Genomic DNA, 26097 nt, shown 5'->3' on the forward strand with positions numbered 1-26097 from the left:
AGTTGGATATAGATATGGTTGACTGATTTTGGTAGTAAAATGATGGTTGTGGTACTATAGGTGACAAGTTGGATATAGATATGGTTGACTGATTCTGGTAGACTTCTGTCCTGTTTATATGCATTAGTGGTGCAGGTAATATAGGTTGCAGCTGAGGTAAAAATATGTTTGACTGGGTTCCATGCTGCTGCATAGGGGCCTCTGGTAAAATGGAGATATATACTTCTGAGTGATTTGGAGTAGATATGTCTGGATTACATGACAATATTTGAGAGAAATCCGAGAAAGTAGTGTCTTGTGTTAGAAGATGGCTAAGCCGTTGAGTGGACATGTTCAACTGGTTGGTAGATTGTGCTGGACACTGGTATGACATGGTGTGTAATTGACTGGAAGTCATCTTAATCTGGATTTATCTGAAAATTTAAAAAGATAATTATATCAGTAATATAGCATGCTAAACAAAAATTTCATATATTGACTACAAATTGTTTTTGCAAATGTTTGCAATGTTTCAACACAAAGATATTTGAATTCAAATTAACTGCTTTCTATTATGCCAAATCTTGTTGGACTACATAATTTTACAATATGTCATTCAATTGCATACAATATTTTTCTCTTTGACTCTGCAAATACCACAAAACAGATTACTTTTCCATATATTCAAATAATTGTTGACATTTATCCATGCAGCATTTTCAGACAAAAATTTCCTGTCTTTTTGTCCTGACAAAATGTTTACAGAGAGTCAGATCATAAAATGTCCTTCACAAATTTCAAATAAAAAAAAAAAACTATAATTCCTTGAACAACTGTCCATGGCAAATTACCCAATTTAGAACAATAAAAATATCACATTTTTCTTCCTTTAAGTCCAACATATCAAAACAACCATAAGTAAAAATTAACCTAGAGGCTCCAAAGAACCTGAAAAGTCCATAAAAATATGCAATATTGTTATTCACATAAAAATCAAGATTAGGAAATAAAAATCAATAAGCTGTCGCTGAAAAAATATTACTCATATCACAAATAAGGATATATTTATAATCAAAAGTTGCCATACTTGGGGGAAAATATGAATATTTTTCGTAATTTCCTATTTTAATAAATCACTTTATACAGTTTGGTGACAAGCAACCAATTAGTTTTATTTTACATAAATAAGCACATGATACAAGCTGCAAAACACTGTGTCCCAGATTAGTATCAGAACTTGTTTTTTTAACTGGACATTTTATTCAAAATCTGAAACACTACTAAGAGGGTGTTTTACAACCATGACAAGTCCACCTCTGAGACACTGTTGTAGCATTTTTCATCTTTTATAAACATATATTTAGTATGAATCAAGCTGACAATACAAATTTTAAAATAAGAATGTTGTTATTTAACTCATGGCTTACTAACTCTTTTGATAATCATTCTTGGCTATTTCTCTTTTAAGATTTGTTATGTTATGATGTCACAATTACGTCTTAAAACACCACCATTTTCATTAAAACAAAGGAAGCTGCAGAATTTGGTTTTCTATTTTCTGAACACCTTGAACCTTAGTGTAGTTAGGACAAATTTTAGAAAATGTATGGTAACTTTTCAATTTGTACTAATGTTTGGGCCAAATAAGGGCCTAATTGCCACTAATTCTTTAGTTATTTCAATGAAGCATAGTAAGCAGTTTCAAGTTTTTGGGGATAGTCATATCATGGTCAATCATACAATAACTTATTGTAAACGTCAGCTGTTCCACATTTCGGATAAATCAACCCCCTAAATGGAACCCAAATTATTTTTTTGTGTAAGTCCTGTAATTCAAATTTGTTCCCATCTTATTAAGAATTATGTCTTATATTGTATACCACTAGACTTTTTACAAGTGACGTTGAATATCTTTATGATTTAGTATTTAAGTGATCATGACATTAAGAAATTAAATACCAAATTGTCAAATAAAGAATTTTAAATAAATACAAAAGTAAATGGAGAATATGTCCACGAAACACAGATGATGCCCCCAATTGCATATAACATTACAAAGGGACATAACTAGAGAACTGTAAAAGTGACGCCACCCAAATTCAAACTTGATCTGAGTTTTGTGGTTAATAAGCATTGTTTGGTTGAAGTAAACTAAAGTCAGAGAACGGAAACGAAAAATTCAGCATTTTTTTTCAATTGTAAAGGGCATAACTCTAGAACAGTAAAAGTGACGCCACCCAAATTCAAACTCGATTTGTGTTCTGTGCAAAACTAAAGTTAGAGAACAGAAACTACCAGTAATTATGGGACATACGTACGTACTAACAGACTTCATACGGACAGACTTTCAACAATAACACTCAATGCACACACTGCTGCCTAGTGGGCATAAAAAGCTTGACATGATTGTTTGGTTGCTAATTTATCATCACGTGGCAAATATTACATGTAATTCAGGGAAAATATCATGCAAGTGAAATATAAATATATGCTGCATTATATAAATTTTTCACAGGTTTTAAATTGTCTTCTTTAATAGTATAGATATTTCAAATAGGATCTGTTCTATATGTTCATGTAGGTTTAGCATGAAAGGAGAAAATATGTGTCTCAAAATATCTTTTATTTGTTTGAAACCATACATCACAAAAGCCATAAGAGTAAAGGTCCTTCAAACTTTCCATTTCTGTCATTTGAAATTTTTTTGTCTCACATTTGAATAAACAAGAAATGTATTATTTTTTAAGCAGTCTTCAAGTTTTTATTGCTCTCTGTATCTCAAATCAAAGTCTGATCAGACTTTGCAGTCAGAAATCAAGGTCTAATATTTTTATTCTCTAAATCTGAATTGAGTCTCCTTTAATCAATAGCCAATATGATTTAATAATTTGTGTCAAGTCTGATATCATTCCAGTTTCTCAGTCTTGTATAAAAAAATCTTATATGGAAAGAGCATTAACTATTGCTCTAATTTGACCATGAGGCATTCTTTTTTGTATGCTTATCAAATTATCTCCTTAAGGCTTCATATTTGAGCTATAGCTGTAAATTTTATTGATTTTGAAAAAAAATACTCCTTGGTAGGGTCTTGGTTTTTTATGTGGACAAAACTTATAATGAGGGTGTGACATGGTGATTGCCAATCAGACAACTATCCACCTGAGTTCAAATAAGTGGATTATTTGCCTCGCTCATTATTTTTCCTAATACAAATTTTAATGTATCTACTATAGTTTTAAATAATATACAAAAAGAAAAATTTATAAAATTTGACATTTAAGGGCAATAACTCCTAGAAGAAGTTTTCTGACAATTTTGACATAAACGGACAATAGGTTGATATTAAAAACATTTCTACCCCTGTCAGGTTTTCTCTATTCATAGTGATTATCAAGATAATAGACAAATGTTGGCCATTTTGGTCAGCAGGCGGTGTCATCTGACACAGTTTTAAAACAAGATACCCCAATAACAATTATGGCCAAATTTGGTTAAATTGGGGCCAATAGTTTCAGTGGAGAAGCTTTTTGTAAAAGTTAACAACGATGGACGACAATGACGGACAACAGTGCCAAGTGATGAGAAAAGCTCACTCGGCCATTCAACAAAGGGATCGAGCTGAAAATGTGAAACAATTCAAACCAGAAAACTTAGTCTAATTTATAACAAACTAATCTAAGAAGACAACAAATGAGCTGCATCAGATAGATATCCACCATATGCAAGTGTACAAATACATGTACATGTATAAGACTTTGATTCATTTTTGAACATTCAAATACAAAATAAAAGATAATTTTGTTCTGTTTTGTAGAATTTTCAAACAGTTACAGACTTTGCATTAAGATTTTTTCAACCTGAAATAAATTAACAGATGCATTGATATTCATTTGCATAAGGTCGATTTCTATCCTTCTCAGCTCAAATATGACAGACATGAACTAATGACAACCACTCACTTACAGGCACATACAGAACATATTTGTGAGCCCTTAACCCTCCCCTAACCTTGGGCAGTGCTGTAACAGCAAAACTTAAGAACAAAAAAAAATTTGTAAGGGTTCCACGGAACCTAGTGTCTCGCCTGCTTTTGCTGTTAATCGCAGGCTCAACAAAAATGAGGCAAAAAATTAATAAAAATATTCCTCTCTATACTATTTTTTTATTGTAAGTAGCTTCTGTCCAAGTTTTGTAAATATCTAGGATAGTTTATGAATCTAATAAATGTTTTAAAAACTTAAACTGCAGACTGTATGTAATGTTAACTGGAAGAAAAACTAAGTCCATTTATAAGTAAAATAAGGAAAAAATGGAACAAAATTTTAACAAAATTTCCTTCTAGATACTATCTTATGATCATAAACAAGCTTCTTTCCAAGTTTGGTAGAAATCCAGGATAGTTTAAGAAAGTTATTAAAATTTCAAAAACTTTAACCACAGAGTGAATGCAATGTTTCCTGGCAGAAAAACTAAGTCCATTGATAAGTAAAATACGGAAAAAATGGAATTTTTTTTTACAAAATTTACTTTTGGATATTATCTTATGATCATAAACAAGCTTCTGTCCAAGTTTGGTAGAAATCCAGGATAGTTTAAGAAAGTTATTAAAATTTCAAAAACTTTAAACCACAGAGTGAATATTTGTGGACGCCGCCGCAGACAGAATGTAGGATCGCTATGACTCGCTTTTTCGTCAACAGTCGAAGGCTCGACAAAAATGTAAAAATTATCATTAAAGGGCAATTACTTCAATAACAAGTCGACTTAAGATTTCGAAGATGATAGCTTGCATGTAGATCTTGTCCTCATGATCAATTGTGCTATCTAAAGTTTCTATCTATCTATTACAGTTTTCAAGATAATAGGCAAAAATGGGAAAAATTGTCTTTAAACGACAATAACTTCAATAAGGAGTTGACTTACAATTTAAGTTGTATTTGACTTATTTGTAGATCTTATCTTGCTTAAAATTATTGCTTTTTAAAGTTTCTATTTATCTATTATAATTTTTAAGATATTTGGCAAAAAATGCAAAAATTTGGTAAAAATCAACATTAAGGGGCAGTAACTCTAAAAAGGAGTCATCTGATGATTAAGTTACATTGACTAATATTTGTAGATTCTGTCTTGCTGATCATTTTTGTTTGTTAAAGTTTCTGTGTATCTATTATAATTTTCGAGATAATAGGGAAATTTTTGAAAATAGTAAAATTCGTCATTTAAGGGCAACAACTCCTGTAAGAAGTTGTCTGACAGTTTTGGCTTAAAAAGACAATAGGTAGAGCTCAACATTCTAAATTAAAGAACCTTTGTGAGCATGATTAACATACCCCACGCCCCCACATTGTCACTGGACAAACAAAATCTCACCAGATTCCTAAGTTCAAAGACTCATAACGCTACAAAAGTCAACTGATAAAAATTTTCTTGTGAATATGCAATTTACATATTATTTCCTCATTAACTACAAAGTTTCATGAAATTCTGTTGTGTGGTTTCAGAGGAGTTGCGATGACAAACTGTTGCAGTAGTATATTTAGGCCAAAATTCAAGTTCAAAGAGGCATAACTCCTTGAAAAAATATTAAATCATTATATAAATTTCCTGTCGATTTGCACATCTAAATAGTATGTCCTTATTATCTACAAAGTTTCATGAAATTCTATTATGTGGTTTCAGAGGAGTTGCAATAACAAACTGTTACATTAGTATATTTAGGCCAAAATTCTATGTTCAAAGGGGCATAACTCCTAGAAAAAAAATAAAATTGTAATTTCCTGTCATGCACATCTACATAGTATGTCCTTATTATCTACAAAGTTTCATGAAATTCTGTTGTGTGGTTTCAGAAGAATTGCAATGATAAACTGTGCAGTAGAATATTGAGGCCATGCCAATAAGTGCAAAGGGGCATGACTCCTAGAAAAAAAAATTGAATCATAATTTCCTGTCGATATGCACATCTACACAGTATGTCCTTATTATCTACAAAGTTTCATGAATTTCTGTTGTGTGGTTTCAGAAGAGTTGCGATGACAAGAACAGGACTGACGGACGGACAGATAGATGGACAGACTGGATGGGTCAAAAACATTATACCCAACGCAATAAATTGCGTGGGGTATAAAAAGAATTCATTGTTATGGTCAGAATTTCTCTATCTATAGCGGTTTACAAAATAATAATGGTTGTGGCTAAGTTTGGTTAAGTTTTGCCAAGTGTTTTTTTTTATTTTTGTATAAGTAAAGGGACATCAACGGACGACAGAAGCCAGGTGACCTAAAAACTTGATACATTGCATTAAATTAAGAAGGACAACCATTTTGTTGTTGTTGATAAAACAAGCTAGTTTCCCATAATTTACAATAAATGGTTGCTTTTGAGAGTATTTCTATGTTCAAACAGAGGTATACTATTTTTCTAACTCATCTTAAGATCTTTTATAGTTTTTTTTATAAAAAAAATGTATGACACTGAAGATGAGTGTTTTATATTGTACTTTTCATTTCCATAATCTTGCTATAAATTGTTATTGTATTGTACAAAGATGGAGTGATCAGCACTGATTTTCGAACTTGTATGAGAGATTGATAATATATACCTATGATACAAGTTTTATATATACCTATGATACAAGTTTTATATATACCTCAGAAAGTTCGGGAAATCCCATATTTGTAGGGGAATTAATTAGGGCTATGATACAGATTTTATCACACAGTGATTTTTTTACGAAGTTTTGTATACTGGCTATTTCTTACATAGTCAATTCAAATATATAATAAAAATTATACCTTCGTGTACTACTTACTGAGATTGATGGGGTAGAAATTTTAGAAGTTTACTCAAAATTTCCTTTTTTGTTTAGACATTTTTATCCTTTGAACTCACAAATTTGCACATTATGTTAAGAAATGCAAAGGATTATAAATGAGTAAAACAAGATTTTTTTTATGTTTGACGTCACAATTACATAATAATATGTTCCTTTTCATGAAAAATGAAAAAAAGCTCCTTAATTTATCCAATCTTACATACATTTTTCCTTTGTGGAAACCTCAGGCATAGCCAAGAAACAACAAATTATTTACTTCAGCTATTACCATTATCTCAACAAATGTTAATCATCATTGAAAGTAAATGTCAGGTTTATCACAACCAAACTTGCATATGACCTGTATTTTCAGGTCCTTAACATTGTATTTAAATTTCATAATATTTTGTCAAGCCATACAATCCTGGCAAAAGAATGGACAAATGGACAGACAAACATGTGTACATCACTATTACTGTAAATTGAAATGTTTTGGCTGTACTCATATTTTAGTTTATTTGGCATCAAGGTTGAACTTTGTAATTACAGCTGTTTCACAAACCACACTTCTTTTGGGGAGATATATAATATTCATAGATATTTTATTTTGTTAACCTACTGGTTCCCAGATATGATCTCTATGTTTCATCTCATAGAGACATAACTTGGGAATTTTTCCAGTTTTAATACACATAGACAGCGGCCAAATTGAATTCTGAGGAAAACCAAAAGTGAATGCAGGGGTTGTACATAATTTTAGTACAAGTTGAAACTCTTAGAAGTTTGTGGCATATAAATGCAAACAAGAGGCTCTCAAGAGCCTGAATCGCTCACACTTTTTAAATGTTAGCAAACTTGATGAACAAATTGTGTAAAATTGTCTTTAAAGGGCAATAACTCCTTAAGGGGTCAATTGACAATTATGGTCATATTAACTTTTTTGTAGATCTTACTTTGCTGAACATTATTGCTGCTTACAGTTTATATATATCTATAAATATATTCAAAATAATAACAAAAAACTGCAAAATTTTGTTAAAACTACCAATTCGGTGGCAGCAACCCAACAATGGGTTGTTCGATTCGTCTGAAAATTTCAGAGCTGATAGATCTTGACCAATTGAACAATTTTACCCCATGTCAGATTTGCTCTAAAAGCTTTAGTTTTTGAGATATAAGCCAAAAACTGCATTTGACCCCTATGTTCTATTTTTAGCCATGGCAGCCATGTTTGTTGATGGATCAAAACTTCGGATACACTTTATAAACTATATACCCTAAGGAACATTTAGTTAAAGTTTGAAGGTATTTGGCCTAGTAGTTTCAGAGGAGAAGATTTTTGAAATAGTTTACGACGACAGACGATGTATGACGACGGACGCCAAGTGATGGCATAAGCTCACAAGGGGCACTTCAGGCCCCGGTGAGCTAAAAATGTGCAGCACAGCCCTATGTTTTGACCTTTGAAAAAAATAGCAGTGCATATGAACTTTCCATTCTAGTATATATTTTTTTACGAAACGTCATAGTAAAAGTGGCAAAGTTATAGCCATAAAAGGGGTTCCTATGGGAAATTACATTGTCTATATTTACAGAAGTGCAATCTTAAGACATAGTGCCAAAATTAAGATTCGTCTAAATGTTTAATGCTTGTTTTTTGATAAATATGAGCGAAACATAGTGTAAGCAATGATATTGATTTAACAATAAAATTAGCCTGTATACATATATTATTTGAATTTTATTTAATCAGTAACAAAAGCTGTTAACACAGAGACATGTTGCACCTATTGGTAATTTTGATAGTATAATGCAAATGTTGAAATTAAATGGCAGTTTTTAAAGATGTAAACTATGCAAAACATTCAGTCAATGAACCATGACTGGGAAAATGGAACCAAATAATCTCTATTAAATGAGATGTGCCAAAGATAAAACATCTGCATACCAAATATCATTGATCTACCACTTTTGGCTCCCCTTTAAATGACATAATCACAAACTAAAACATATAAACTAAGCAAAAGTTTCCAAGTCAATAGACCATAACTGAGGGGACAGGGCAAACTAGATATCATTGAGATGGGAGCCATCTCTGAAGACCCTGCTGTGAATAATGTGTGGTGAAAATTTTTTATCTTTATCATTGGACATGGGGTTGTCAACTGAAACTGAAGTTAATGACCTTGACCTTTGACCTAGGAAGTTGTACATAAATTATGACACACCCTCTGGTGTTGGTTTATATACATGTCAAGTATAAACTTTGAAATCATAATGGTTCTCAAGATATAGAGCGGACACGATCTTTACCATAGGACATGGGGTTGTCAACTAAAATCAAAGTTTTTGACCTTGACCTTTGACCTAGGAAGTTGTACATACATTATGACACACCCTCTGGTGTTGTTAATATACATGTTAAGTATAAACTTTGAAATCATTACGGTTCTCTAGATATAGAGCGGACACAATTTGTTACTGACGGATGGACAGATGGACGGACAGACTGATCACTATAGGGTGTCCACCATTCGGCGGGGCCCTAATTATCTCCATGTAAATGAGATGTGCCAATTTTTATACAACTCCATACCAAATACCATTGACCTACCAATATTGGTTCCCATTTGAATGACCTAATCAAACTTATACGTGTAAACTAAGCAAAAGTTTCAAAGTCAACAGATCATAACAGAGGGGCAAACGCAAATAATCTCCATGCAAATCAAATTCTTACACAATTGGCCCCAAGAACAGTTATTTCGTAGTGCATTTCTTTTAGACAATAAAATAAAAAAAATCCCACCTATGCTTTCTCAATAAAATTTTTATAGTGTGGTGTACTACTTTTGGGACAAATTATATCAAAATTATAGAAAACTTCATCAGCTCTTACTCAAAATATGGACAATTTTTTGTTAAGGGGTTCTTGAATTCTTTTGAAAGCTTCAGACATACTAATTTTTAACCTTTTTCAGCTGGACCAAATCACTACTTAACTTTAAAATTCATGACCCAAATTTTTTTACAGTGTAATTTCATCCCCTTACTTGCTATTTAAGGCATAAAACGTGAAGAAATAAATTTGGAAGGGGTATGAAAAAATTGCAACTAATACACTGTTCACAGTAGGGACTAAATTTGTAGGACGATAACAGTGTTCTTGGACCAATTGCATACCAAACATCATTGACCTACCATTAGGGGTTAACCATAAAATTACCCTATCAAACTAATACATGTAAACTAAACAAAAATTTCAAAGTCAAGAGACCAAAACTGACGTGGTGGGGCAAATTATCTCCATCTTATACAACTCCATACCAAATATTAGTGACCTACCACTATTATTCCTGATCACAAACTAATACTTTGAAGATGCCACCCCCGAAACATGAATTATAAAATCAGAAGAAACAACACATCAAATCTTGTAACAGATAAATTATCCCTTTACCTGATAACAAAAATAATCAGATCATTGTATCAATTAACACTTCGAATTCTCAAAAATTAACTCAAAATATTTCACAATTAGTTCTAATATCAACTTAATATGCTCTGATTATTTGAAGATGTTTCCTTCCCATCATTATTCAAATGGCATTTGAATCTGGTGTTTATGTATTTGTTCTATTTCTGGTGTCAAAACTATTTTTTATTTTAGAAAAATGATGAAGCTATTGTGGCAATTTTTTTACCCAAATTTTAATTGCTACAAATAGTTTGGTCCTTGCTCAAACTTAAGGACGTAGTTGGGTGAAATTAAAAAAAAATCAGAATTTAAATTGATACTATAAGTCAGAAGGAACAAAATAAGCTAAAAATATTGATAGGTTATGGAACTTTTTTTTGCGATATTTGATTTTTAAAAAATGGCAGGAAAAGGCTGACTCTAACTTTTGCCGTATATTTAGCATTGGCATTATTTGGGTCTCAAATCGTCAGAAAAAAATCTAGTAACTGCTTAAATTTTGGTAAAGACCTTTCTATGAGCTATTGAAGTCTTCTATGAAAAGAAAAAAGGGTGATATGGGGAAAAATATTTTACCCTGTATAGTAAGAAAAAACCCAAGAAGTCCAAACATCTGACAAAAATTTATCAACCTGACCTAAGTACATCCTTAAGTTATCAATTCCCAAGTTAGCCAATTTCCCTAATTATTAAGAGGCATAACCTATGAAAGATAAAAGTGAAATAGGCCAATACCACATCTCTTTTATATAGTCCTTAACTCCAGAAAAAATTAAGATCAGTTATAAGTAAAATATAGAAGGGTAAAAATATTTTCTTCATATGCTATTTCTTGAACATTCCATGAATGCCTGACAAGAGTTATAGATGCCTAAAAAAATAACTTTACCCTCAGACGGGATATAAATGTTTACTGCAAAAAAATAAATTTATCAGTACAATACAAAAAACGGAAAAAAAAAATCATGCTCTCTTGATCATAAGATGCTTTTGTCTCTTTTTGTTTTCATAAAATGTTATAAAGTTTTGAATAATGTATAAATATCTTAACCACAGATTGTTTCTAAATGCTGAATGCAAAAATTATGTCCAATTAAAAGTAAAAAACATAATTCAAAAAAAAGTTTTCAAAATTGTTGCTCCAGTGGTTCAAGAGGAAGTTATTGTTCAAGTTTCCATTTCCAGAGTTTTCAAAAAGTTGCATAAAGTGGAACTTAATGTTGACATAAAGATGACAGAATGTAGGATTGAAATTTTCCACCTTTGTGACTACCCTCAGGTGATATTTGAGTAACAATTGGTGGATCAGAAATTTGCAGGGGTTAAAATAAGAGGTCTTTTCTATATAGGGCAGCATAACCAAAATTTGACTTGATGCTATGCCAGCTAGTTTTTTTTATAGCATTTAAAGGGATAGTTAATTTCATTAAAGGTAAGTCAATCTAAGAAGGAGTTTGGCCAGTTTGAAACAACATCTTATTTCAACCCTTAAAATCAAACAACAAATTAAAAATAGAGATAATCTATGATAAAAGATATGACAAGTTGTTTGTATCAAGGGTTTAATACTTTCTATAATTTTTATTATTGTTGAAAACATTGTTATGCAATATATGCATTATAAATGTCATCTTCATTATGTTGTTAAGTCCTCCATTTAAATTCCCAGAAATCCTTGATAGATATATTGAATTTATCAAGATACATTTACCAATGATTACATCAAATCATAAGATCAACAACAGGTCTCACTGTCACATTTCCAAGTTTAATAAAACACGAAATTGGTGTCAAAACCCTAATATGGCATATTTTATAAACAATTTACACCATTATGATTATCTGTATTAACTTTCAAATTGATGTGACCACAACTACCTTACACATCAAACTACTTTAAACCAAAACTTTAACCTGGCACCGATTGAACAGATGAACATTGCAAATGGACACATAGACCAAACATACTGTCTTAGGAGGATCTAACAGATGAACATTACAGATGGACACATAGACCAAACATAATAATACTATCTAAATAGGAGGATCATAACAAGGACTAATGCCAGAAAGCTGACGTCTTTTCAAAAAGTATACCTGCATGCAAATACAGAAGAACAAAATTAATGTTGTATAGTTAACTGTATCTTAGTTACAAAATTTTGATGCTAACTTAAAACAAGATTTAACAAAGCTTATTATTATAATAGATATAAAATGATTTATAAAAATAGGTAATCGTTTCATTTAAATCAAAAGTTTGACAAAAATATAAGTCAAATGGGCGCATTACATTTGTGCACATATGGGATTAATTTTTGACATATGCACACAGCTTTTTATTTCATTTGCATGCATTCATTTTGGTAGTAGTCCTTTTGCATTAATTGCTATTTTTAATATGTATCATTTGCACAAAATATTATTGTCCCAATTTACGGAATTCATTTGCACCAATTTACCTGTAACATGAGGGTACCCAAATTGCACCTATTTTGACAGTTTTTTCACCTACGTTTTTTTATGATCCAGACAAAAGTTTCCATTCTGTGTTTATTTTGTAGACCTATCCTTATTCACTATATGGTTACACCAATTTAATTTTGAATCCATATTGAATCATAGAAAAATTAATTTGAACTGACCTTCAAACGATCTATGGTTCTGTAATTAGGAGTACACAAATTGAATTGATGCTTAAATTCACATCCTTAAAAATCGAATAACAGATGTTTTGTTTTATCTCTTCAAATATTTAGAACAATTTGACATTAGTCCATGCTTAGTATTCATTTTTTAAGAAATGGATGCTTGTAACATATTTTATTTGCTAATTTTTAAAAGATGACTTTTTGTGAACATCGCATAACGTTTCTGTAAATTTTATTTTTCCAGTGAATACTTCATCTCTTGATATATACTGTGAACGTTTTGTGTATATTTGAATATATTTACCTATGTTGAAAAACGTATAATGTCAAACCATAAAAATACAAATTGTTTAATAGTCTCAAAAAAACTCTAATTTGGCATTAAAATTAGAAAGATCATATCATAGGGAACATGTGTATTAAGTTTCAAGTTGATTGGACTTCAACTTCATCAAAAACTACCTTGACCGAAAACTTTAACCTGAAGCGAGACAGACGGATAAACGGACGGGCGAACAGACAGACGAACAAATGTACGCACAGACCGAAAAACATAATGCCCCTAGGTGGGGCATAAAAATACCCAAATTCATCTTTGCCTGAGGGATTTGGAACTTTCTTAAATTTTTTCTTAATCTTAATTCTTAAACCATGTGGATGGACAATTTAAAGAAAGTCAGTAGTATTGAAGCACCGAAGCACCTGCATGAATAGTTAGATTGATTGCTTGGTTCCTTTTCCTTAATCAAATATCCATTGGAAAATATTTCATGTATTTCATGAACAAATTAAACTGCTGGGAGCAAAGGTCATAAAATGATACCCAATCCCCCACATAAAGTAATGTATGATATCATTTTAATAACAGGAATTTTTCATTGTGTTGGTAGAGTTCATATTTCTGATTAAAACATTCAAAGTGTGCATGAGTATTTATACATTTCCCACAGTCTTGTCATTAAATGTCATTTTGAGTATTTTATAACTTGTTTGTTATCTGAGTGGTTTATCATCATATACTGCTGTTGAGTGGGGTTAACTAGGTTTAACTAGGGGGTTTAACAAAACTTAATAAAGTTTAACTGAATTTTGAATTAAGAATCAAAGAAATAAAGGATTCACTTTGTAATTTAGAAAGTAATGGGACTATCAATGATCTAGATTTTAAAGTAACTACCGAAGACATTATGAAGTCAATTCATAAAATAAAGAATGGTAAATCTACTGGATTAGACTGTATTTCAAATGAAATGCTAAAATGTACTGTCAACAGGCTTTGTCAAAATATTTAACAGAATTCTCAATACTGGTTTTTATCCAAAACAATGGGAGACTAGTTACATTTTTCCTATATATAAATTTGGTTCAAAATGTGATCCATCTGATTACAGGGGTATAGCAATTATGAGCTGCATTACTAAACTTTCATTTGATTGCTTAATAACAGATTAAATAACTATTTAGAAAAATTTTGTAGTATATCAGAAACTCAAATTGGTTTCCAAACTAAAGCTTGAACTGCTGATCACATTCTTATTTTGAGGACATTTATAGAAAAATATACTTTAAATGGTAAATCTAATTTATATACATGTTTGTGGATTTTAAAAAAAAAGCGTTCTTTTCAGTTATGCATGCAGCTGTATTCTTAAAATTGTTGGATCTTTTTATAGAATTGTTAGGAGTAAGTATACTAATAATTTACTAAGTATTAGAATAAATGATAAATTAACATCTTCTTTCAAATCAGAGGTTGGAGTGAGACAAGGGGATAATCTTAGTCCAAATTCGTTTAAAATTTTTATCAATGACGCCTAATATTTTTAATGATGTTTGTTCCTCTGCAATTCATGGAAATCCTACACATCAGCTGTTTATTATATGCTAATGATGTTATACTATTTTCAACAACAAAGGATGGATTGCCATACTGTTTAGACAAATTTATAAAATATTGTAGTACATAGTGCATTCAGGTTAATTTAAAGAAGACAAAAATAATTGTTTTCAATAAAAGTGGAATTAATTGTAAATTTTATTTCAATGGTGAGTTGATTGAAAATTTCCAGTGTTATGAATATCTTGGTGTTATTTTTTCAGCATCTGGTATGTTTAAGACTGCTCAAAATAATTGATTTATATCAACGAGCTCTTAGGGTATTTTTAAACTGAAAGGTGTTTTTGGTAGTATTATGCCAAACATTGCCACAAATCTTCATATTTTTTTTTTTCATTTTACTATAATTATGGTTCCAAAATTTGGGGTACTTGTAATTTTAAATCACAAAATATTAATTCGCATGAACTAGACCAAAAGTATAATAAATTTATTGTGAAAATGTATGCCTAAACTTTAATAAGTAATACTGGGAGTTCATAGTAAATCAACAAATCAGCAGTTTACAGGGAACACAGTCGTACTCCACTACATTCTGATATTATTTGTTCAGTTATTAAATTTTTCTGTAGAATCAAAGACATGAAAGAGTGTCAATTGTTAAGTCAAACTCTTCCATCTAGCATTCATATTCACCAGAATGGTAAACAAACATGGTATTCATCTAATTTATTTATTGCAAAACAGCTGAATGTAGATATTAATAATTTCAATGTTTTAATTAAGAGGTATATGCAAATTTGGAAAGTTTATCTTTTACAGAATGCTACAGTGAAAAAGAGGAAATAACGATCTTATTTTAAATTTAAGGATATTTTCAAACAAGAGACTTATCTAAATGTTGTAAATTTAAAACTAGAAAGTACCTCACATAAATGAGAATTAGTGTTCATAAAACAACTATTGGGCAGGTTCGTTATAGAAAAATTGACACAGATCAAAGAATTTGTAAATTTTGGTCTTTAAATTCAATTGAAGATGAAACTCATTTTCTAATGGAATGTTCAGCATTCAAACAACAATGACAAGTAATGTTGAATTCTGCTTTAAAAATATGCAATAATTTCAAAAATCGAAATAAAGAAAACGGATTTATTTGGCTTTTTTCTTGTGAACATGAAAAAATATGCAACACTGGCTTTATCTTGTTATAAATGTTTCACAAGAAGAAAACGACTGCAATAATTAAATCCATTTTATCATAAGCATTACCATTATTATTTTTTTTCTTGTTTTTGCTGTTATACTTATGTCTATTTGTAACCATAATATGTAACATGCCTTTTATGGGCCGATAGTTGGTTTAATAAAGTATTTGTATTCATTTTCATACAGCTATAATATATACAATGAATTATTTAATTATTTACAACAAGAAAGAGGGACATTGGGTTACACATTTACAAAATTTTACCCCACATCACATTTGAGTTACTCCTTGAAAAGATTCAAATAAAAACAAATTATCACTTAAAATAATAAATTTCATCATTTCAATTTTTAAGGAGCAAAATTCTGCACAATATAAACTTAAAAAACAAGAAGATGCAATAAACATCAATGAGACAGTAATCCAGTCACAAAAACACCACATTTATCTGAGGTCAGAATACTGTGGCAAACAATAGACAAAGTTTCTTAACAATAAATTAGGGGAGATTAGTATTTTACTTATTGATATTACCCTCTTTAAATAAAGTATTTATTTATAATATTATTATTATTATAATTACTCGAGACTGTCTTTTTATGAGAACTTGAATTTTTACTATGTGTGAAATTTCTAATAATATTATGGCTTTTCTTTCTCAAAGAACAGCAGTTATAATCAACAATCAATTATTGTGATATTCCAATTTTCACATATCAAAATCTTAAATGAAAATTCTATGCAGTGTTAATCAAACAGTTTAAACCATGTCAAAACTACCACAGCCTCATAAAATCATTTGTTTAAAAAAAAAAACAGGGTGTAGCATCTATATTCAAAATTTTACATGAAAAATGGGGAAAAAAACAACAAACCAGAGCAATAACCACATTAAAATCCCCGATTATATCTTTGGAAACACCTTATATCAGAAAATTCTCTATAAATAAATATAAGTAGGTGCATGTGTGACTATAAATGAGATGACTTCCCAACAAGAAATATTAGGAAAGAAAACATCTATATATCATGTATATCATCTTAGTCAATGTACTAATTTCACAAAAATGAAATTTCATGCAGCAATTTTCAGTAATCAAATTCATTAACATTTTTGCATTCCAATATTATCAGCATTCTATGAATGAAACTGTTTTAATTCATTATATGTAAAGTGGATATATTTCGTCAGCTTTGCAGGGTTTTTTCTTTCTTTTTTTTTAATTGGGGGGAGAGGGTGCAATTTATCATTTTCAAGACTGCAAATTTTACTTTTTGAAAACTAAACTTATCTGAATGTGGATCTGTTTGATTTCAAAATTGTTCGCTTTAGGCCTGCCAGTATTCATGTTTTTTTATTATCCATTTAAACTCATTTCACAATGTTTAAATGTTTTACAGAGAGCAAAGAGGCTCAGAAAACTGAGACAATATTCCTGTAAGTTTCATTCTACATTTTCAAATATGATGTTAATATGCTTGCCATCTTTTCTATTTTCTATATTTACAAACTTTTTCAACATTCTAATTCATAAAACTTTTTATAATAGTGTTTAGTCATATAAACAAAAGATAAAAACAAACTGTTTTGAAACATATTGATACACAAAACTTTCCAGCTTACTTAATTTTGTCATGAATTGAAACTACCAGCTTTTAATTCCACAGAAACACTTAAAGTATTAAAATAAGAAAAAAAAGTAAATGAACCTTCTTGTAAGGGCATATAAACTTCATATTAAATGAACCAGTTTCGACACAAAGAAACATGAGTATAAATATTTGGAATTTTAGCAAAATTAATATGTTTAAAACAAAAAAAATATAAATGAAATTAAAGTTCCTCAAACAACTTATTGCAAGAATTATAAATTAAAACTTAAGAAATAAATTTAATGTCTTTCACTATTCAGTTGAATTAATATAAAAAAAAATTTTTTTAGATATTATTTTTTGACCTAAGAGGTCAATCTTTAATTTTCCTGAAAATGAGGTTTCTGGAATTATGGTTTTATAACATAGAGGTATAATTCTCATTTGTAATATTAGTTTATTTAAAATGAATATTTTGTTTCTCAGAGCAAATCCACTCAGTCTTATTTTTTTAAATTTGAACCAGCAAGTCATAAAAATAACGACAGCTTATAGTCATTATCTAAGTAAGAACTGTTATCTTTATATAAGCAACAGTACAAAATCAAAATATCAAGTTCTTCAATATGAGAAACAAAATATTTCTTTTCAATCACCTCATGTCATATTACTATAGTTTAAAAACTTTGAAACAAACTTACCCTTATTATGGAAATCTGATCTTTTCTTCTTTTAAAACATATATCTGTCTTGCATCATCATACACAAGTCTTTGAATGATAATAATTAGTAAATCTGTAAACTATATAAAACATTTTTGAAACCCTGTCTGTAATACACAGGAACAGAATGACATCCCTTAAAACAACAAAAAAATTGAAAATTCTAATTAACTCTGAAATATCCAGGTACACAACAGACAGAAACAAAAACACAATAAACAAATATGACCATTTGTGACAAAAAAATCTACCTGTCAGGGGGTAAGACTCAATATATGTTTATTAGATAGGTTGGGGTTGGGTTTCATTTTCACACCTTGACATCAAAATGTCACCTTAAATATCAAAGAAAGAAAATCAAAATTTTAAAAGAATTGATTAAATTTTTAACATTTAATTATTTACAAAATTTAAAGCACAAAAAACAACTACATTCATTTATGATGTAATATGATAATTGTAACATTAATTTACATACCAAATATCAATTCCCCCCAAAAAATTGGAAACAAAAATTTTAAAACAAATAAAATCCATATTCAATTTCCATATTTTTGCACATTACACAAAGTATGGGTATTCAGAAAGTAAAAAAAAAATAGACTAGAATAAAAATAAAAAAGTTTTTTTTTTAAATTCAAATTTAAATGTTTTGATTTTTTTTTATTAAAGATTTTCATCACAAATTCAGTATAATTGTTTTAATAGCATTTCATTTCTTATCTCTATATATAAAAAACTATATAATCACTTTCATTTGTGAAAAAAAAAGAAAAATAATATTGTAAATCTTTATTTTTTTATCAATAATTTAGTTTCTTCTAATGTGTTACAGTGATATATCATATTTAGATAGTAGACATGTAACAGGAAAAGTAAAAAGTCAAATGAAGCCAGCTAATTAGTGCTAAAACTTATCTTGTACTGCTGTAAAAACTTGACACATAAATGAACCAATTTTTGTTTGTTCAACAAAATCATGGAAGTTTATTCATTTGCAAAAATCAGCCTAATAAAACAAACTGTTGACTATATATAGTCAACCCTAGACAGGATTCAAAAGTTTGAGTTTATCTAAAGAAGGTGAATGGTTACACTTATTATTCATAAAATTTTTGCTATTACTTTAACCAAAAATGAAAATTATATCAGATATCCTTTCTTTTCTTTGACTTTATATTTCCTACCAGATATGATATTTTTTCCCTACAAGAACCAAATTTGTATTTTAAGTTACCAAAATTTTAAAGATAAACTTAAATTATCTCCCCTGTTTTACATGAAACGCCTCAAGGTTTGGATGCTTTATTAGAATGTAGGACAGAAAGTCACAGGACAAAAAGTCACAGACAAAAAGTCAAGGACAAAAAGTCACAATTCAGTTTTGAGATTATTTTTCTTTAAACAAGAAAACACTAATTTAAAAAATTATTTTTTGTTTTTTCTTGAACTTTTATATACGAAGCAACTTTGTAATTAACATTTATTCAATAAATATCAATAATGATCAAATAAATGTTATATAAACAAAATGTCAACGTGGCTTGGTACTTAAATGGCTTCATTGTGCCAAGAAATATATCCTTTGCATGATTAAAATTTAATAAATTTTCATTTATCAAGGCTTATGAACAATTTCCTAAACTTAAAAATGAATATATGTAATAAAAAGAAAATATTTCAAGATCTTTCTCTTATATATTCAAACAATTGTCAACAAATTATTTGTGACTTTTTGTCCTGTGACTTTTTGTCCTATCAAATTTGTGACTTTATGTCCTGTAACTTTCTGTCCTTTTACCCTTTATTAGGCCCTTGATGGAAAATAATGGTGTAGCTGGTTGTTTCTTCAGAGCTTATAGCACATCTAAAACCTTTAATCTGTAAACCAGGGGGAGATAATTCCTGATTATCTGAAATTTTGTTAACTTAGAACTAAAGACAAACAATATTTTCTTCATGTTTCATAACCTAAGCCTGTTTTTTGTCTAAAATGGAAGTGGCGGCATTTGTGTTCAGTATTAATATTTAAATACATAACATATATAAAGGTTGAGACCGAACACAAATGCGGCCACTTCCATTTAAGACAAAAACCATCTAAAAAGTGACGTTTTATGGCATATTTGATAGATTTTTCATATTTAAGATTGAATTTGAGTGTCTTTAATGACCAAAATCAGTTCAAATCTTTTACATAAACTAATTGAATCGACTGAAGTAGACACTTGAGTGTCTAAAAAATGTCAAAAATCTTTCATCAGATGTACTTTGAATTTCAGGCCAAAACTAGCCCTTACTAGACTTTCTACTTTACTTGTTTTCTATATCGACTGTGCTCTGACGTCCCATATCCCTAGCAAGTCCCCAAAAGGCCATCAGATATCAGAGCAATCTTAGACTAGGGACCAGGAGAAATATAAGAAAGTTATAAACAAAAAAGTACTGGTTCTTTAATACATTCTTTTTTGTCTCGTGTAATTCTGTACATCCTACCATCAACAATCCACTAACATTAAATAGTTGTAATGCTTACAGCTATACCAATTAGATAGGTATCTCCTACAGATATCTGTATCCTTAATCCAAACAGACCATTCATCCCTCGTAACTGAAAAACAAACCAATAAAATTTTAGTAACATGCTTTATCAAACAGAACAAAAAAATAAAAAATAAAAAATACTCTTCATTACCTAGCTAATGGCAGACAAAATTGTGGCTTTTAATATCATGTGAATATAGACAAAAAGTCACAGACAATAACTCAATGACATATATACTTCTGAAATTAAACAGAAGACTTGTTTTCTAAATAACTTTTGTACTTTTCTTGAACTGTTATTGACTGGCTTCATGGTGCCCAAAAAAGACAATCATTAGTATGATTAAAATTTGATAAATCTTCAAGTTATAAAGAAGATGAATTATTTTCTTATTTATTTATGTTATTAAAATTATTTCAAGACATTCATAACATCTACTCAAACAATTACAAATTATTATCATTAACTGTGACTTTTTGTTCTATCCATTTTGTGACTTTTGGTTTGTTTATGTGTATTCTTTTCATGTATATTTTGTTTATTTAACCAGTGTTTCTTAATGATAACTATGTTTGAAGTATATATTTAGTGTGCCATCAACACTAGTTATATGCCAACAATCAGACCATAATCCAACTTTATTCCTTCATTTTATACTTTTACCATTTGTCCTCTGAACTCATCTTATGTCCTATTTTCTAGAAATTTCGGTCATTGCTATGTACAAAATTTCATGATTTGCTTCAAAGATCCATACTGTTTTAATTTTTCTTTTTTCACATGTGATCTGCTAAACACTATACAGTGTTAATTTAACAGAGTTCCATATTGGCAGAGATAATTGAGTATAGCAAAAATGGTCAAAATAATACTACTGCCACAATATTTCCCTTTTTTTTTTACTTCTTTCTGTTACATCCAACTTTCATTGTTAAGATCATACCTTTAATTTGTTCATCAACTGGTTATGTAGTTCATATTCTAAAAATGGCAGACTCTATAAAATAAAAAGAAAGAAATGCAATTATTATTTGGTTTGTGTTGATCTGACGATTCAAGCCCTTTTCAACTGATATTTACTGTTTGTTTTTTTATATGAAGTGCTGTTACACAAATTAACAAAAGAATGGGAAGGAACGAGCGCTCACAAACATGTTTAACCTCACTAATTCTATATGACCCAAGTCAGGAGCCTGTGGTTAATTTGTTGTTGTTTTTTCTGTATATCATATTTATTTTGAACATTAAACAAGCTGTTGGTTTTCTTGTTTCAATTGCTTTACATTTACCCATGTCAGGGCCTTATATAGTTTACATTGTGGTTTACTCATTGTTGAAGGACATAGTGACCTATAGTTGCTTACATCTACAATACAGTTTCATACATTAACACTAATAGCTTGGTCCTAAAATTTTCTGTAAATATCCTGACAGAGTGAGTATATAGAAAGAAGACTCACATCACTGACTTCTTTAGCACTGAGTTCACCTTTGGCTTTAAGCTTGGCTTTACATACTCTGTAAAATAACAAAACAAACAGGTGAATCATATATAGCTTTCTTCCTTCCTGGGTTCCAATTTTCACAGAATATTAAATGGAAAGCATACTTTATTTCCATTGATATGTATTTATACATGAATCAATTTTCTTCACACTACCAAAACAAAGATCCATAAATTTATATTTTTTCAGTAAGCAACTTAATGCTTTTTGGTAGAGTTCATGTTGCTTTGTTTTTTTAAGTAATATTTCTATAATTCAAGAAGAACGTTTTCCGTAACGTCACAACTGCCTTTATTGTGATGCCATGAATTGGAAGCTAAGATCTTTATTCAACAGTTCAAATTTTAGTCGCTGGCTTGTATAAGTGACCCTTTCAAACTGTATTTCTGTTATATGGACTATGGTATTTACCTGGCTTGTATAAGTGACCCTTTTAAACTGTATTTCTGTTATATGGACTATGGTATTTACCTGGCTTGTATAAGTGACCCTTTTCCATGGGTCTGTATTTCTGTTGGTAGATCTATAGTTGTAAAAAGAACATCTGGAACTTTCTTCTTTCTACAAATACGTATACCACATATTTTAAAAAAGTATATCAATATATAAGCATATTTTTTCTGTTGTTTTGTATTCGTACAAGTCATTTTTTGGATACTGCATTTAAAATGCTTGTGTGTTTAGATTATTTAAACAGAAGACAAAGTAAAACTATCTATACTAAACAGTTTTACTATTAAGACTTAATTCATAATATTTTTTTTTAATAATATAAATAATATTGTTGTTTTCATAGGTCTTAGGAAACCACATATCAAACTAGAATTAGGTGATCACAGACATCCCTACCATAGGTTAAGGATTACTACTGAGCCAGAATCTTTAAATTAATTTATACTAATAAGTTTATAATATACAAATAAGTGTATAATGTTCCAATCCCAGGGCTCACACTACTTCAAAATCATAGGGAGAAGTGACTTCTCTTTTTGAAACTGGTAGGGAGAAGTGGTGAGAATTGAAAGAGAAGTGCCCGTTCGATCACGGCACTTATACAACTGCATACTAGTGGTTCCCCTTGAACTGACCTAATCACAAACTAATACATGTAAACTAAGCAAAAGTTTTAAAGTCAATAGACCATGACTGAGGGGGCGGAGCCAATTAATCTCCATGGAAATGAGATATGCCAATGATTATACAACTGCATGCCAAATATCATTGACTTACCACTAGTGGTTCCCCATAAACTGACCTAATCACAAACTAATACATGTAAACTAAGCAAAAGTTTCAAAGTCAATAGACCATGACTGAGGGGGCAGGGCCAAATAATCTCCATGGCAATGAGATGTGCCAGTGCTTACACAACTGCATACCAAATGTCATTGACCAACCACTAGTGGTTCACCTTAAACTAGACCTAATCACAAACTAATACATTGTTGACGCCGCCGACGCCTACATCGGAAACAACATACCTATGTCTCGCGTCTTGACTCCGTCAAGGTGAGACAAAAATGTGAGGAACAGAGGGATGGACACGAGAATCGCTACATACAACTCCCCCTTTTTCCATACCAGGCAAGGGTTTTAAAATAAATGTATGACTTTATATTTAATGAAACTATTACCTGCAGATGGCACAAGATGACAGGTTGACAGGAAATGGTAAGGATGTAGATATATAGGGTATATGACATAAACTACACTGGAATATTGGTGATCCTTCGTCTCCTCTGCAAATAGGCACAAATATATATATATATGTATAATTATGTCAGTTGCTACTATACATGAAATCAAATCAAATAATAGTTTGGGTCCTAGACTTTAGATTTTAATTTTAACTGTTTCAATGGAAACATATGTGTTTACTATTTTTTATCATAATTTTTCTATATATAGTAAACAGCATAGTGAGAATAACATACATCTCCAGACAAAGCAGACTTAAACTTTATACATTTACCTATTTACAAACATTAATCTTAACATGAGTTTTTGTCTGCATATTCTAAAAGTCACTTGCTTCAGCTAAACATTCCAAACAACCATACTTAATTTGGTCTTGAATTGTCCACATTTTTTTTCTCATAAATAAATATTGGAAGGCAGAGGTGCAGATTATAGAGTACTATAAGTGAAAATGAGATAAAAACTCGATTTGCTATGTTGGTTTACATTCCACCATGATAGTTATTAAAATTATATATATATATTTCTTTTCAAAACTCTTCCAACTTCTACTTGATGATGGAAAGCATGTTTTTCCATGAAAATACAACAAATGATCACACTAGATTTGAAATTACCAGAGTATAACCAGATTTTTCAACAAGTGACAATTTTTTTTTTCTTTCTGCATTCACCTGAGAAAAAGGGTATGCGGATTATACAAGGCTGATTATAGTACATAACATGATTGTTAATTTCTGAATACTAACTCTACAATGATTATTTTTCAATCTGATTAAAGTGCAGGTCCTGTGTCTAAGCTTTGCTTACAAGGATCTGACAACACTCCATTTTACTTTTTGTTCTTATAATTATTACATCAGCCAGTGAAAGGAGAAGGTCCGGTAAGGGCTTATTTCGGCCCAAAATTAGAAGTACATCTGATGAAAAGTTTTTGACATTTTTTAAACACCCAAGTGTCTACTTCAGTCGATCCAATTAGTTTATGTTAAAAATTTTAACTGATTTGGTCATTCAAGACGCTCAAATTCAAGCTTAAATATGAAAAATCATATATGCCATAAAACGCAAATTTTCAGATGGTTTTTGTCTAAAATGAAAGTGGACGCATTCAACTCAGTCTCAACATTTATATATGTTATTTAGACTGAATGCAAGTGCTGCCACTTCCACTTTAATCAAAAACCGTCTTAAAATTAGCACAAATGCTGAAATTGTGAAGATTTCAGTATTTTTGCATGAAATAATGATGCTAGTACCTGATGCATGTCCATTGTAATGTCAAAAACAGCCTATATTTATGTAACAAAAGTATTCTACTTTCCAATAAATAGCTAAAAGTGGCATTTTTAACTACATTGTTAAAACACTATATTTTGGGGCCAAAAAGGGATCTTACCTGGCCTACTCCTTTCAGCCTTCAAATTTTTGAAGGAGTGTATTAATCAGACAAAACCAGAGGATCCCGAAAGTTTTTAAAGACAGAAAGTCTCCTCGTTAGCACAGCTTGGACACATGATCTGTATTTAAAACAGATTAATTATTTATGGGATAATTTATTTTTGGGATAACTCTCAAACACAAAAATATCTATTTCTTTTGGTCAATCTGTAGATATTATTTGTTGATTATCAATTTTCATGGAATAATAGATTATCAACTGATGATAAACCATAGAATTATATATCAATGAGAAAAAAAAGTTTATCAAACCATTTAAAACTGGTACCCAATGAATTAAATAAATCCATAATTAAACAGGTAAAATTTCAGACTTACTGTTCATATGATAGTCTATTCTGAGACATTTGATTCGCCAGGTTAACATCTACAAACAGTCTCTTGTCCCTATCTTTATCTAGCTGTAACCTGTCCATATTGGGAACCAGTGGCTGTGTAGAAGATTTGACTGACGGGACAGGGTCAGAGGTCACTTGTACTCTGGCAGCTGTTCCTGATGCTGACAAAACTATAATTTCATCACTGAAATTAGAATACAGAGCACAAATGTTGATAGTTTCAAAGACTTAGTTTTTCTTATTTCATTCTCTGTAATACATTTTTG

General features: G+C 30.1%; 1 protein-coding gene across 2 annotated transcripts in view; it reads right to left on the minus strand.

Moving 5' to 3' along the window:
* LOC127707004 (C2 domain-containing protein 5-like) overlaps window positions 1–26097 on the minus strand; it is a 93149-nt gene that overhangs the window by 42392 nt on the left and 24660 nt on the right. For both annotated transcript variants that reach the window (XM_052211771.1, XM_052211770.1), the window contains exons 14-19: window positions 25812–26015; window positions 23969–24073; window positions 22806–22895; window positions 22290–22347; window positions 21773–21826; window positions 20821–20895 (exon numbers count right to left, since the gene is read on the minus strand). In XM_052211771.1, coding sequence (XP_052067731.1) covers window positions 20821–20895; window positions 21773–21826; window positions 22290–22347; window positions 22806–22895; window positions 23969–24073; window positions 25812–26015 — 586 coding nt within the window. The remainder of the gene's footprint in view (window positions 1–20820; window positions 20896–21772; window positions 21827–22289; window positions 22348–22805; window positions 22896–23968; window positions 24074–25811; window positions 26016–26097) is intronic.

The sequence above is a fragment of the Mytilus californianus genome, unplaced genomic scaffold (assembly GCF_021869535.1).
Source record: "Mytilus californianus isolate M0D057914Y unplaced genomic scaffold, xbMytCali1.0.p SCAF_6, whole genome shotgun sequence".
Taxonomy (NCBI): domain Eukaryota; kingdom Metazoa; phylum Mollusca; class Bivalvia; order Mytilida; family Mytilidae; genus Mytilus; species Mytilus californianus.